The sequence below is a fragment of the Phoenix dactylifera genome, chromosome 2 (assembly GCF_051530095.1).
Source record: "Phoenix dactylifera cultivar Ajwa chromosome 2, Ajwa_hap1_PhDact_Kaust_v1.1, whole genome shotgun sequence".
Classification (NCBI taxonomy): Eukaryota; Viridiplantae; Streptophyta; class Magnoliopsida; order Arecales; family Arecaceae; genus Phoenix; species Phoenix dactylifera.
This window is the reverse complement of record NC_143191.1, coordinates 37826764-37842038: the sequence shown is the minus strand read 5'-3', so window position 1 is coordinate 37842038 and position 15275 is coordinate 37826764. Positions and strand designations below refer to the sequence as shown.

The 15275-nt window shown below is 40.8% G+C and overlaps 2 protein-coding genes across 5 annotated transcripts; both read left to right on the top strand.

The window, feature by feature from the left end:
• Window positions 1-3516: 3516 nt before the first annotated feature.
• On the top strand, window positions 3517-4239 carry LOC103696605 (protein VACUOLELESS GAMETOPHYTES-like). The gene has a single exon (XM_008778285.1). It carries the CDS (start codon window positions 3517-3519, stop codon window positions 4237-4239), a length of 723 nt encoding a protein of 240 aa, XP_008776507.1.
• A 5478-nt stretch (window positions 4240-9717) lies between these two features.
• GALS1 (glycosyltransferase family protein (DUF23)) lies at window positions 9718-14183 on the top strand. 4 transcript variants are annotated; one of them, XR_015975446.2, is made up of 4 exons: window positions 9725-11098; window positions 11844-12487; window positions 12849-13794; window positions 13933-14183. XR_015975446.2 is itself a non-coding variant. In XM_089928964.1 (2 exons), exons 1-2 carry the CDS (start codon window positions 9930-9932, stop codon window positions 11381-11383), a joined length of 1281 nt encoding a protein of 426 aa, XP_089785090.1. In that variant the 5' UTR covers window positions 9718-9929; the 3' UTR covers window positions 11384-11527. The 4 variants fall into 4 exon arrangements, 2 of the variants coding, with proteins under 2 accessions (XP_089785090.1, XP_008776506.3); XR_015975445.2 differs by having other exon boundaries at window positions 12849-14183; XM_089928964.1 differs by lacking the exons at window positions 11844-12487; window positions 12849-13794; window positions 13933-14183 and adding an exon at window positions 11272-11527 and having other exon boundaries at window positions 9718-11098.
• Window positions 14184-15275: the final 1092 nt, after the last annotated feature.

Here is a 15275-nt window from a genome sequence, read left to right as displayed (position 1 = left end):
GCTATTAATTTGATCTATCATCTACTTAATAATATCTTTGATTTTGGAGTCATAAAGTTTAATTATCTGGCTTATTTCCATATTTATATTCATACTTTTAGCATCTGATTTCTATCCATATTTATTTAAAATAAATATAAATATAAATTTTTACGTCTAGCTAATATCCATATTTATGTTTATATTTATATTTCTTAAATAAAATAAATATGGATATCCAATTCCTATCCAATCCGATTTCAACCCTACACGAGCAAAGGTCTAAACCGCCATATACCTTGGAGGGCCCATATGAAGAACTCAACTGAGACAGTAGAAGCACTTGCCTACCTGCATTCGACGGCCTTGATGTCTATATTCCACCGAGATGACTAGTCCTCAAACGCTGGTGCCTCCATTAATAGTGCAATGGACTTTCGGATACTTGGATCTAGGGGTGGCAAAATATGACCCGACCTGCCACCCGACTCATGTTCAACCCGCCATAAACAGGTTTGGGTTTGGCCTAAACAGGTTCAGGTTGTAAACAGGTCGACCCGTTTAACCTGTTTATTAATTGGGTCGAATACGGATTTTAGATGTCTGACCCGTTTAAACCATTTAATCCGTTTAACTGTTGGGCAGGTTAAACAGGTTAAACGGGTTAAACAGGTTAAACAAGTCTAAACAGGTTAAACGGGTCTAAACAGGTCAGGTTGGGCAGGTTAAACAGGTTGGATTGGGCAGGTTAAACAGGTCTAAACAGGTTAAACGGGACGGATTGGGCAAACAGGTTAAGCAGGTCGGGTCGGATTAGGTAAACAGGTTACCTGTTTATTAAACAGGTTAAACGGGTCGAGTCGGGTTACCTGTTTAATAAACTAGTCAGGTTCAGGTTGTAATTTCTGACCTGTTTAATAAACAGGTCGGGTTCAGATTTATGATTTTCTGACCCGACCTGCATGTGACCCGACCCATTTATGATCCGATCCGACCCGATTGCCACCTCTACTTGGATCCTGAGTACTTCCAGACGAGCCAGCAGACGGCAAGTGATATATATATATATATATATATATATATATATATATATATATATATATATATATATATATATATATATGAACTTTTGACTGGGCAGGAGCCCGTATCTTTCGAGAGATCAAGGGAGGATAGCAATCTGGCACTGAATGCCTCTCAGGCGATCCGATCGGATAGACCTTTGATAGCTCGGGACGTTTGGGGCTCCACATCTGCTCATGGAGCACCCCGTTTGGTGTTTTTCACGTGGGAGCCCCTACCTCTGAGTTTTCTCAAGGTCAACTTCGATGAATGCATCTTGCAGCTCAGTAGGAGAGGAGGTGCGGGTTTCGTTGTTAGGGGCCCAGATTCCAGGGTGCTTGTGGCCAGGGTTGCCACTTGTTTGACACATCGGTGCCAGGGGCGGACTTGAGAGCAGCCTGGTCGAACTTGTGTTATATTTGGCGTGCCTTGCAAGGGAGAGACGTTCTCCTGGTTGGATTCAACAGACTTCTAGGGGGCTCGGTGACTACTATCCGTTAGTGAGAGACATCCGAGCCATGGTTTCCGATGGGCTAGTGCTTCAAGCGGAGCATGTGTTTAGAGAGGCCAATGGGGTGGCTGATTTGGTAGCTTTTTTTTGTTGCTAACCATTTCGGGGACCACCTATGGGAGGGAGAGGCAAAGTTGCCTACAGCTCTCCGTGATGTACTGCTTTTTTATTTTCTTGGTTGTATTCATACACGTTATGTATGAGATTTCTATTTTCAGCCAAAAAAAAAAAGTGCAACGATCCGAAGGTTTATAGACAAGGATATGATGAGAGAAGCCATTGTAGAGCAGTCGGGTGCTGTTTCCGAGTTATCTATGAAGTGCCTGCTCTTTTGAGAGGCGATAAGAGGCCAACCACGAAGTGGCTCGAAAGCCTCTTACCAGTGCTGGATTTGGAGGTCATGGTGGAGATGATACTGAGGACAGAGAGTGAGGTAACATCGAACAAGAGAACCTCTGACATCATTGGTTCCACAAGGCAGTCTTCCAGCAAAAAACTTGTCTGTGACTATTGATCTAGCAACGTAGGTTCCTTGACCTCGGTTTGCATTCTTCGATTCAGAAAATTTCACAGCCCTTTTTAGGCATAGAGGTTTCCTTTTGAATCCTACTAGCCATTAAAACTAGTTGGTGGCATTGTTAATTATTTTCTTAATTAATTCTGTTCCTACCTTGCAGCCTAATATGGTTTCTTTTCTTTTTTCCCTTTTTTTTCCCCTGAGATCAGTTATCAATCACGGTGACTAACGAATGTGATAAGACACTTGTTTATCTGAAGATAATACGGAGAGAATTGAAAGATTCTTGCTATCGAGGTTTAGGACATGAGTTCTGGAGAATAATGAGGAACCAAACAGAGGTTCTCTAAATTTGAGGCTCCAATCTGGTAGGTTTTTAGCTTTAGGTGGTCAAAAGTCTCATTCTAATCATCTTTCCTAGCTCTCCGTCTTTGACCAAATTTGTGAAGGGACATTGCGTCCTACTAAAGCAAACAAGTATCTTGAATATATTTTGATTTTTTTTGGATATATTTGTACTAGAATTATATGAACCATCTGTTTTAGCAAAAAAAATAAAATAAAAAATAAATTTCTGCCTTCCAAGGAGATGTGGCTTTGGTTCTTTCCTAACAATGTTCATTCACCAAATCTCTATAATGAGTTCGAATCATTCTTGTTTTGCACTACAAAGCATGTGCATGATTGGATGAGCAAGACATCGTCCATCTTAGAAATGGATAGTTGCCGTCCATCGCATTACTCTGCCAAACATGGCCGGCATGGATAGTTTGAGAGATGGGCGACATTTGCTTATTTTCATGATGGGCAACATTTTGGCCATCCAACCATGCATGGTGTTCAAAACACGTACCGCAAAAGATTGCTACAGAAGCAAAACTTTAACAGGTCTCTTTGACTACTAATTGCATGGTGTTAGAGGGCAAGTTCTCTTTGATATACCTTTCCTACTTTTACGAGGTAGGTTTGAATATATTCCAAAGAATTTAAAACTAAAATGATCACGATTATTTAATAGAAAGAAACAGATAAGGAGAGAGCAAAAGAGCCATACCTGCAGCACAAAATGTAGATAAGCATATCCATCTAATCTTCTAGGCTTCTCATATAATTAAGACCTTAAAATCCTTTACTGAGGGAGATTCAGACTTATCTCTTAAATGCAAAACTTCCATAAATCAAAATCTTGATATATCTTTGGAATTGATTCCATCAATTGCTTTCTTATTTTTTCGCCACAACCCTCCCATTAGTTTACCAATGCCACATATCCTTCTGGTGTTATTCTTTCTTGCAGCAATTGAGCAAAGAAGATGCTTGAATTATACAAATAGAAAACTTCCTTCTACCATTCAAAGAACATGGAGACACCCTATTTAAACCTACGTACCGGTTCTTCTATAGTCGAGAAGGAAGAGCAAAGAAAGAATATAAACAGTAGAGACCCATGAAGCTAGACAAAGAGCTCTTCCACCCAAGCCATCCACAACATAAGCTCAAGATCGAGTACACTGAGATCCCCTTTCGCTGCGATGGATGCAAGGAAGCAGGCATAGGCCTCAAGTACAAATGCCATGCGTGCGACTTCGACCTACACAAAGCTTGTGCCCTTGCACCAAGCATGATCACACACCCCTTCTACAAGAAATGCGAGTTCCGCTTCTATGGCAAACCGCCTGGTCCTGTCATGAGAATTTGCGACGCATGTAGGAAAGATGTTCTTGGCTTTGTTTATCACTGCACGAGATGCGGTTTCGATCTCCATCCATGCTGTGCCAACCTCCCACAGTGCCTTGACGATGGAGAAAGAAACTTCTACCTTAGCCTAAGGGTTTCAGGCACTTGTCTCAGATGTGGGGGCAAAGGATTGGGCTGGTCCTATAAGTCTGATTGCAAGAACTACACACTTCATGTCTCCTGTGTGAAGGAGCTACTAGTGGAGAGTTGGCAAGCTATATCTCTGAACTTGGATAAGAATAAGGTTAGGGACATACAGACTAGGATTCCAAGCCTCAGGGGGCCAATGCAGAGCCACCATAGGGGGACGCTGGGGAAGGTTGAGAGGTGCTGCCAGATTGCAGGCAGTGCAGTGCGCATCATCGTCTCCGCCGTATTGGGAGATCCGACTGCTGTTATTGCAGCAGCAGTTGGAGGATTTATGGCAAAGTAGGAATGGCTGCAAGATGGGTGATGTCTCTTTGTTGGAGGATTTATAACCACAGCAGCAATATATATGTTCATGTTTGTCGCTTGTTTGTGATTTCTGGACTTTGTATGTCTTGCATGGTTCATTGTTGTTCACTGCTGTTCCTTTGACTCGCTTGTTTGTGCTGCTCTCTCTTCTCTCCTCTTCACCCATGTAAATATTTTCCTCTTTAATCAATAAGGAGGGGAAGCTTCTTGCTCCCTCCATATAGTTTCATGAGATAATTGTTGCTGAATTAAGTCTAATTCCTTTTCTTTGTTTGCTTTTATTGGTCAATTAAGTGGGGCCTGGACCTTTCCTTTGCTGCCCAAATTGCCTTTAATCAGGTTGGGTGGTGTTTGGCCAATTCAAGTAATTTTACAAAACTAGTATTACTTTCCTCTCATAAAACAAAGCAATCTTAGTTATGGATCTCATAATAAAAATAGGGTTTTATGCATAAATACCCTTCTAAATATAGAAGTTTGCATGAATACCCTCTCCAAATTGATATTTGCATGTATACACTCGTAAACACTTGTTTTGCTATTGTACCTTTTTTTTAATTCTTATTTTTGCAAATATACCCACGTCATCTAACGCTATCAAAAACTTAACGGTTTCAAATTAAAATGACTAAAATATCCTTAATGGGTAGATATGTAAAAAAAACATTTATAAGTCGATCGCGATGGAAGACAAAAAAGTAATTTCAAAATTTATTTTATTTTTAATTAAAATAAATATGATTTTTATTAATGGTGTTAGAAGAACCGTTATATTAGGAGTATTTGTATAAAAACAGTGTTTTATGAGGATACAAATATAAATTTAAATTTTAAGAGGGTATTCACGCAAATTTGAATTTTTAAAAGGATATTCATGTAAAAAAAACCCATAAAAATAAGGGCAATCTAACTTATGGATCTCATAATCTAGTTAAATCTCTTGGAATAGGAAATCAAGCTTAATAGTTCTTGAGCTAGGGATAATGTATATTTTAGTTTCAAAATCTTTATCGTATTCAGATTATCAAAGAACCTATATGTGACTATGAACTCTTGGGTTTCCTATGGGCTGGCCCATGGGGTGAAATTTCTATTGCACCAGGAGGACCACCTTTGACTAAATTAATATGAAATTCCGATTTATCTCACTGAGGTTCTTATTAAAGAATTGGAAGACAATCTCCCAAACCAGCCAAGATTCCGGACGTTCAAGAAGAGCATGCTCAATTGTCCCCCTTGTTCTTCCACATCTGCTGCAGATGCCTTATAAATCTTGGCTGCATTATGGTAATTTGAGTGCATTTGTAGTTCTGCCATTGTCATGGAGCATTTCATGAGTCCATTCCTAGCACCCCATATTACAAACCAAGGTCTGCCAAACCATCCACAAAGCGCGATCGTTCGGAGCATCATCGCTAGGGTCCACGATAGCGAGGCATCGCCTAACCCTCGCAAGTTGATGCTAATTCTAGTGCAAGAAAATCAAAGCCAAAGTTGGTCCACCTCAAATGTAGGACAAAGCCATACTACGCACACATTCCTCAATCAAGGAGGGATGTATAGGTTTTCTCTCAGGGCGAGCCCATTTTGATCCTTAAAAAGATGCATTCCCATCTGGGACTAGTTGGTCCCAGCCAACCACTTTGATTGCCAAACAAAATGCAATTGTAGAGTATCCATTAGCTCAAAACCCATTATCTCATGAGGACGATGGGTGTGCGACCAATTTACCTCAATCCAAGAATGGACCCAATTTGATCCTTATCATATAAAGTAGCACAATTAGAACCTCTCCGTGATGCATGTACCAAGAAGAGGGACACCAGCCAGATGAGTCTCATAGCTAAGGTCCCAATTAATATAAATTGGGCTTTGGTCTAGACCTAATTTGAACATACATTACAGTGGGTCCGAAAAATTTGCACCTAAATTTGTGAACGGGATCGCCATTTTGAAGACAAAACATGCATAAGGATCCTAATTTTGCTCCTTTTCTTTTGTTTTCCCCAAAGTCATATCCATTGAGGGTTTAGTCTAGCCAAATGGGATGGAAACCTGGTTGACCTACTTTTTAACTCTAATCATCATGCCCAAGGGATGTTGAATTTGTTTTCGAGGAAGAATAATTGTTGAAATTGCATTCGTTACAATTCATTCTTGTAATTGTTATACAATAATGATAGTTCTACATGTCATAATGTGATTAGCAGAACCATTGAGTATGGCAGGATAGTGTGAATCCAAGCACTTGATATATTATTGAACCCAACTATGGTTGGCTTTGGTTGGCAAGAAGGAATTATATACCACAGTGCCTGCGTGCTTCATGTGGCCATGCCCACTGCTAATTATAGCCAATAATTTTTGTAGCAAGGGTTAGATGAATGAGGCCTATAAAAACAAGCAACCATAATTGGTGGTATGCATGTGGTATAGGATATAATCTTGAATCTTTTGCATAAATTTCTTTTAAAAATTTAAATTTACGTGAATGCTCTCTTAACATTTATATTTATTTCCATATCTTCATAAAATACTGTTTTTGCACAAATATCCTTAATAAAACGGTTCTTCTAACACCGTTAATAAAAATTATATTTTTTTAATTACAAATAAAATAAAATTTTAAAATTACGTTTTTGTTCTTCATCACGATCGCCGTATAAATATATTTTTTTGTACATCTACTCATTAAGAATATTTTAATCATTTTAATTTGAAATCGTTAATTTCTAACAGTGTTAGATGGCATAGATATATATGTAAATATAAAAATAAAAAAATAGTAAAATAAATATTTTTTTAAAAAATATACTGGTAAATATTAATTTTATAAAAATATTTATATAAAATTCGATATCCATGCGAAAGGTTCTATAACTTTTAGTTGGGAAGGCTTTAATTTTAACAAAATTAAAGGCTCCCGGGATCTCGAAATGGAGACCTTCGAGCCACTGCCGACACCGTCCCATCCCTGCAATGGAATTCCACTCTGGTTTCCGCTTGGTGGTAGGACTCTTCTTTTTTTTTGCTAAAATTGGTGGTAGGACTCTTCAATCAAAAGCTTAAAACACCAAAGCCGCCTCTCACTTGACCGTGACCTCAGTCGCTTTCTTGGTGATTATTTTTTTAAAAATTAGCCTTGTCTGTTCTGGGATTCGTCTACCAACCGCTTGGATTGGATGCCACCGTGCGGATATAACCGAGATCAAGATGAGGCTCCGTCTTAATGAGTATTGCACTTTAGGGGACGCCGTTCGCCGGCCTTGTGGCATTGGGATTATTGTATTGTCTCCTTGCCTGCTGTGGAGTTTAGAATTCAAATTATTGACTCCTCGTCGGCCATAGTGATCGGATGGGTCCAAAAGTCGGGCCATACTATAAGTGGATTGTGGCTAATACATGATATCTGCAATTTTTTCGAAAAAATGCGCTCCTCATCGGACTATCCATATCTTCCGAGAGGTTAATAGTATGATGGACTGAATGGCATTTTTTACGGCTCACCACTTTAGAGACTTTATTTGATATACTCATGCTTTGGTGTCGTCTTCGATGTATTTCACTTTCTCTCTAACTTTATGGCCAGCACTAATACTCTTTGTGTGTGAGGCGCCGCTGTACCAAAAAAAAAAAGGTGAGGTTTATAATTTTTTTTGAAGTTTCATATAGAAATAAGCTGTAATTCTATCATGCTATATCTTGAAAAATTTATGTTCCATTTTGTCCTCTTTTTTTTTCAGAGTTTGGAGTCCATCTAGTAATGATTATATTAAAAATTTGTTAGGGATTGTTACGACACATTTATGCTATTCCAAGGCAAACGATTTTATTAATCTATATTAGAACTCGAAATAAGAATCCCATGCAGCTCTCATCATCTTATTGGGAATGTAGATAGGAGAAAATCTGTCTTAAATTGGATGAGTATTTGACTGGACCTCAATCATCGATATCCAACATGTTATGACTTTACCAATCCAACAAATTAGCACCCTCCTGTAAAAATAATTATTTTCTTCAAGAATTGGAGTTCCTCATTTGTCCTATTGCGCATGAAATAGGACTGTTTAAAGTTAAAACCTTACTACTATTGGAAGTAGGATTGTTGGATTTAGCATCTAGTTTCTTAATGGAATATAATTTTTACGTTTAAACTAGCATACCACATTTTCAACTATAAAAATCTTAGGACTTATATGTATATATATTAGCTTGGCCTATGTATTTTTGCATGAATTTAGATTCAACCTCACCAACATTGATTAGATATCTTATTTAATGAAGCATTCCAGACTCGATTTATTAGCCAGCCTATCTTTTTTTCTTTTTCTTTTGGAAATAAACCATTTCATGAAAAATAATATTTTGTATCAATATAGTCTCATGTTAGCGTTCGTGCATAACATATATATTCTTGATGTTCTATTATTTAAATTTTTTTTCTGATTTTGTCAAAAAAAGTCAATGAAATTTAGGAGATATGTGTCACTTAGCAGAATAATCTTGGTTCAAGCTAAGTGTAATACACGATGGATAGCATCATGATGATATGCTATGGATAGTATCTAAACTTTATTGGGATCGTATATTATTATTAGATTGGAAGAAACAAATGGATTCTTATAAGATGGAAAACTACTGCATCTTAAAGCACAATATACATGGTAGAATACTAAACATTACAACTGCACTCACAACCACAACAACTTTTATCGTATACTCCTACATTATATTATTAAAATAAAAATATACCAGGAAGAACAAGAGGAGGGCAAGTCAAGCTAAATTTTTACCAAAAGAAATAATGCCAGAGAGGAACAACTGTGAGGACCCGTGTGAGCGTGTGTTTAGTCTCACATTAGTTATTCGATGGATAGATAAATCTTGGGTACTTATATAGGATCAATAAACGCAAATAATACTTTCTGGCTAATTATTTAGGTCAAGATCTTGGATTGTGACAGAATAGTATCAGAGCGGATCGAACCATAACCTATGTATATTAGGGGACACTGCAGCACAGATCAATAACCCGATCACAGATAGATTATGGTGCTTGCGATTAGATTTGAATAGATTTGAACTTTGGTCCGATGAAGATGTTAGGACTTAAATGAGAGAGTATATAAGGATATGTGCGGATGTGTACTTAATTATGTATCAGCTATTCGTTTGGATAGGTTTTGAATATTTATATAGCAATAAAGAATCAAATAATACTTTTTAGCTGGATATGAGCTTCGGTTGCGAGAGGTCTCTGGCACTCAGGGAAGCACGCATTCACACCAAAACCAGGCGCTAATTACTGGATTTAATTGAGCAAATTTCCTTTTACCAATCATTATTTTTATTATTACTCTTTCTTAATTATTATCACGATGTCGCGGAGGGCCGCAAGAACCTCGCATTTGTAAATTTCGGAAAAGCCAGTGGCATTCTCTGCACCGCTACCCGGTCGGTCCGGCCCCGCTAAAAGCAACTGGAACCATCATTCCCCTGTTTCTTCCCATGATACCTTCTTCCTTTCCTGCTTCCACCGGAAAAAGGAGCAGGAGCTAAAAAATAAAAACGCAGTGTACCATGTGAGGGAAAAAAGAGAGAGAAGAAAGAAGCACATCAACCATCCTTCAAGCGAAGAAAGGAAGCCCCCAAAAGAATCACACCATGAGGAAAGACGGGGAAGGAGGAGGAGGAGGAGCCACTCCTTTCTCTCTCACCCCCCTCCCTTGCTTTGATTTCAAGCCCTTCGTGGCCACCCTCGTAATCCTCACCCTCTTCATGGCCTTCTGGCAGCTCCAACCCTACCAACATCTCCTCCCCTCCGCCAACAATCTCTCCACCACCAACTGTCCCCTCCTCAACTCCACCGCCACCGCCGCCACCGCCGCCGCCGCCGATGTAAATTCCCTCTCAACGCAAAAGGTTTCTTCCTCGGTCCCCACCTCCGCTCCATCTGTTGCAATAATTACTCCTTCCGACCCTAACAAGCGGGTCTTCCGCCCGTACGGCAGCGCCGCCGCGCTCTTCGTCCAGATGGGCGCGTACCGGGGCGGCCCCGCCACCTTCGCCATCGTTGGCCTCGCCTCCAAGCCCACCCACGTCTTCGGCAAGCCCTGGTACAAATGCGAGTGGGTCCCCAACGCCCCCGGCCGCCCACCCTCCCGAGCCAAGGCCCTCAGGATACTCCCCGACTGGGGCTACGGCCGCGTCTACACCGTCGTCGTCGTCAACTGCACCTTCCCATCGAACCCCAACGCCGACAACTCCGGCGGCAAGCTCTTCCTCCACGCCTACTACTCCCCCTCCCCGAGAAAATACGAGAAGTTCGTCGCTTTAGAAGAACCCCCGGGCTCCTACGACGAGGCGCGTTTCCGGCCGCCGTTCAAGTACGAGTATCTCTACTGCGGATCCTCTTTGTACGGCAACCTGAGTGCGAGCCGGATCCGGGAATGGATGGCGTACCACGCCCACTTCTTCGGCCCCAGCTCGCATTTCGTCCTCCATGACGCCGGCGGGGTCAGCCCAGCGGTGCGCGCCGCGCTGGAGCCCTGGGTGAGGATTGGGCGGGCCACGGTGCAGGATATCCGGGCGCAGGAGGAGTATGATGGCTATTACTACAATCAGTTCTTGGTGGTGAATGACTGCTTGCATCGGTATCGCCATGCGGCCAATTGGACCTTCTTCTTCGATGTCGACGAGTACTTGTATTTGCCGGACGGGAACACGCTCGAGACCGTGCTGGGGGAGTTGGCGGACTACACCCAATTTACCATCGAGCAGAATCCGATGTCGAGCAAGCTCTGCGTGCTGGATCCCAAGAGGGATTACTCCAGGCAAGCTCTCTTTCCTTAGATTCTCCCCACCTTACTTGTTTTTGCTCGGTATTCTAATTTATTCTTGCCTTTTCCAATATTTATCTTCTATATAATTCAAGGGATAGAGAAAATTAATAGGTTTTGCATTGTTATTCATCCATTTTCTGAATTTAAGATAAATGTTTATCCAGGCAATGCCATAAAAAATCGCTGCTTGGGGGACTTCATATAAGGAGCAAGCGAAGGAAAACCTCGAAATTCTTGTTATCAGATATAAGCTTCTCCTGCTTAGGAATTATGTAGGTGTTGTCTGGATTGGAATTTATTTGGGCTTGTCTATGGCTTTTTCCCTCCCAGATGCTTGTGGCTCCCGTGCTTTTAATGAAGCTGGGGAATTTGTGTATTTGGATCATCTGCTATCTTTGTTCTGTAAATTGCACACTTAAAGCTCTGCTTTCGGGCGTATCGATATGCCTTTTTCATTAGACTTTCTGTGGAACGAATTATGTTAGATTGGCACTATAAGTTTTATCTGAAGGTTTGATGAGCAGCTCATAACAAAATTTGCATGTAGCGCAGAAGAATTCTGTCATTTATCATGTGCTCTCTCATAGTTTTCTGCAATTCTTCCTATAGAGTTTATTGTTGTTTGGTTGTTAGTAATTGGTTGTTCAATCAGCAAATGACAAAGTTGATTTGTGTTACGATTTGTTTTATTCTTCATTCGCTGGTATCCTGAAATTTCTCCATGGAATATCTCCAGGGAATGGGGATTTGAGAAGCTGGTCTTCAGGAATTCCATCACCGGAGTACGGCGAGATCGCAAATATGCAATTCTGGCGAGAAACGCATTGGCCACTGGTGTCCACATGTCGGCAAATGTCATCGGGAAAACCACCCACAAGACGGAGTCCATGATCCGGTACTACCATTACCATGACTCCATCAATGTGTTGGGCGAGCCATGCCGCGAGTTTGTGCCAATGCCAGCCAAAGGCAATGTGACATGGTTTGAGAAAATCCCATATGTTTATGATGACAACATGACGCGCCTAGCTGCTACCATCAAGCGATTCGAGGAGCAAACAATTGGACCAGTGCAGCTATAGCATTCTCAACCTCAACTGCCAATTCTTTGAATCCTTCATTCTTGTGATGCCATGGACAATCCAGCCAGCCGGTGAGGTGTCGATGTTCTTCAGGGTTGCCACTATCTTCAGGGTCCTTGCCTCCTTTCCCTGGTGGTCTGGCAGGGGGGAAGCTTGTGGACATATCAAGGAGAGGAGGTAAAGATGGAGAATGGAAAGGGGAATGGCATAGGACACTTTATTTACATGTAAAGATGTCGATTTATCCACACTCCTTAGATGGTGTAAATTTGCTGACCTGCAGATTTCTTCTTCCAAGGTCTGTGCTCTTTACCTCATTCTTCTTGTTATGTCCAAGATATTCTTCTTTTGCATTTTAATTAGATCCTCACCATATCACCTTGTGTTATAAACTGCAACATATGACCAAGCTTGAGAAACCTTTGGCTGAAAAAAACGCAAGGAATAGGATGCTTTCAAAGATCTTTTTTTCTTTTTCATCTTTAAAGAAGAGAACATTATTTTTTTTCCTTCCCTGTTGCTTAGGTCTCTATAGAAATGTGGGGGATTCAAGTATTGTATGTGTGCTAGGTCTTTCACCCTGTCTGCTTGCAATTTGTTCCTCCTTTTTTTTTTTAGAAAAAAAGAACAACATTCGAATTTGTATGGTGGTGCTTCAGTGTAGGCTGGAGAAACAGATAGATGTGTGTATGTCTAGAGTTGAAGGGATCTGTTGGGGGAAAAACGAGTCGTCCCGAAATACATGGGCACATAACCATCACGTGCCTGCGAGTGCGAGCGCCCGACCTGGAAGCGTCCGACTTTAAGACATGCAGTCGGGCCGAACGTCCGGCCAGGCGCTCGACTCCGAGACGCCCGATCCGAACACTCGACCTCGGCATCCTCGACTTCGGAGGTCCGACCTCGCTATCAACCTGCAGCGGTCACATCCTTCTACAGCTCGACCAAGGATCATGCCCTGCCACTGCTGTCAACAATTAATGCGTATGGCCTCTGTTGATCTCCGGCTCACTCAACAATTAATACGCATGGCCTTTACTGATCTCCAGCTCACTCAACAATCAATACGCGTGCTATTTACGGATCTCAAGCTTTCCACGGCAAACAGCTGATCCGCTCGGCTACGTTCGATCAGCCAGGACGACTCATTGGTTTCGGCCTGATCTCCCACGACAATGCATTAATTCACACGATCGTGCTTAATCATGACGGTAATCCGTTCGCCCCGTCACATCACAGGTACATCTGTACCCTTCTATAAAAGGAAAACCCCTCCCCCTCAGAGAGGGTTGGACTCTGAAACTCCAGAGAATACTTTCTCTCCTTCTACACATTAGCTCCCTCTGACTTAAGCATCGGAGGGCCGGCGCCGGGAACCCCGGCCACCGGCTTCTTGCAGGTCCCCCGGAGGACGCCGTCGGCGCCGCTCGCCGACAGATCGTCTCCCGCCATCTCACGACGAAGCTCCTCCTTCTCAGCCGAGCGGTCATCCCCGGGTCCACTTTCTAGCAACAGGATCCATTAGCTTTTCTTCAAAAACTGTTTCCTTTGTCCTTGTATGAGCAGCCAGGGCTGCATCTCATGAACATTCTTTTGGAGTTTGAGGTATGCAAGCTTTTCTCATTGAATCCCTCATGTTGTATAAGAAGTAGGCCATTGAGAGCTCCATGGGCGTGTGAGTTCTGTATTATGACAATATAAAGGTAAAAGTATGCAATCATGGTGACTTGCCGGCGTGCACAGGCGAGCCTGACTGTATTCATGGGTGGCACAGCACATGGCTTGGGCTCACCGTGTCCGGGGACAGCACGAATATTTAACTCCCAATGCCGGTAGTGGCATTGCTTTCACCCATATTGATCAGTATGTAAAGATGTCTTTAGTAAACATTGAGCTTATGGCATAAGTTCGAGTGCAATCAGATGTACATTTGCTGCTATTTGATATCCGAACCATGACTCAAATTGAATGCTAATTATTATTATTATTGCGAAGGGAATGGTTCAGTAGATTTAGCAGCAAGCTTTGAGGCTAACTATACTGCTGGTTTCTTTTGGATCTTTTCTGCTGATTTTCCTCAAAATTTTAGAGGTATATGGTACTCCCAAGTCCTGATTGTGTTTACAGTGATATAGTTTGAGTTGACTGGTTTACCAAACAAAAAGAAAAGATACCAAAGTTTGAGGGGTTTGATTACTAAAATAATCTTGTTCGCAAGGGGATCTTATGCCTTCTTCTTCTTCTTCTTCTTCTTTTTTTTTTTTTTTTTTTTTTTTTTTTTTTTTTTGGTACAACAGCGACCCACACTCGGTGGATATGAATATCATGGGAACTACTTTTGAAACCAGTGATTTATGTCTGGTGATTACTGAAATAATAATGTCGACTTATTTGAGGCTACTCAGTTGTTTCTGGCTAAATAGGCAGGAGAAAAAAAATTGTAGAGTATCCAAGAGCCAAGGTTTGCTTTATTGGTTCAATAATTATACTCTTCTTACGACTTGTCGGAGAATGCTTTATTGGTTCAATGCTTATACTCCTCTTGATCCTTCTGTAGAAGAAAGAAAAAAAGTATGGGACAAAAAAAATAGATAAATATTTTATATTTGGTTAGAATTTTTTAAGAAGAGATGTGAGAAAGTAGTTTTTTATAAAAATAAATTTTTTATATTTCATAAGAAAAAAAAATTATGGAAAAATTCAATACTCACCACGTATAAATTGGGATAATTTTTTTCAAAAATGCTCTTACATACAAATATTTTACATAATTTTTTTAGTAAAATAGATGTCCAACCAAATATTAGCAACTTTAGAAATATATTATTTTATTATGGTCAATCAAATTTACAAAAACTATTTTTTTCAAGTTTTTCAAAAAAAATATTTTAGTGGGAATTTTTTTTTTTTAACCAAATGAGTCCTCGGGAAACTCGTATATTGGTAATGGAATCTTCCATTGGTTGCTGTGAGCCGTGGTGCATGGGAATTTTGTTGGCTGCCGTGGCTTTTTTGTTCAGCTTATTGCTGTCACAGTTTATCTTTTACGGTGTACTAATTTTTAATGGGTCATAAATCTGGTGATC

Coding starts and splice junctions, on each gene's coding strand:
- LOC103696605 (XM_008778285.1), top strand. CDS start 3,517: ATGAAGCTAGACAAAGAGCTCTTCCACCCAAGCCATCCACAACATAAG.
- GALS1 (XM_008778284.6), top strand. CDS start 9,930: ATGAGGAAAGACGGGGAAGGAGGAGGAGGAGGAGCCACTCCTTTCTCT. Junction 11,099..11,843: donor CCCAAGAGGGATTACTCCAG/GCAAGCTCTCTT, acceptor GAATATCTCCAG/GGAATGGGGATTTGAGAAGC.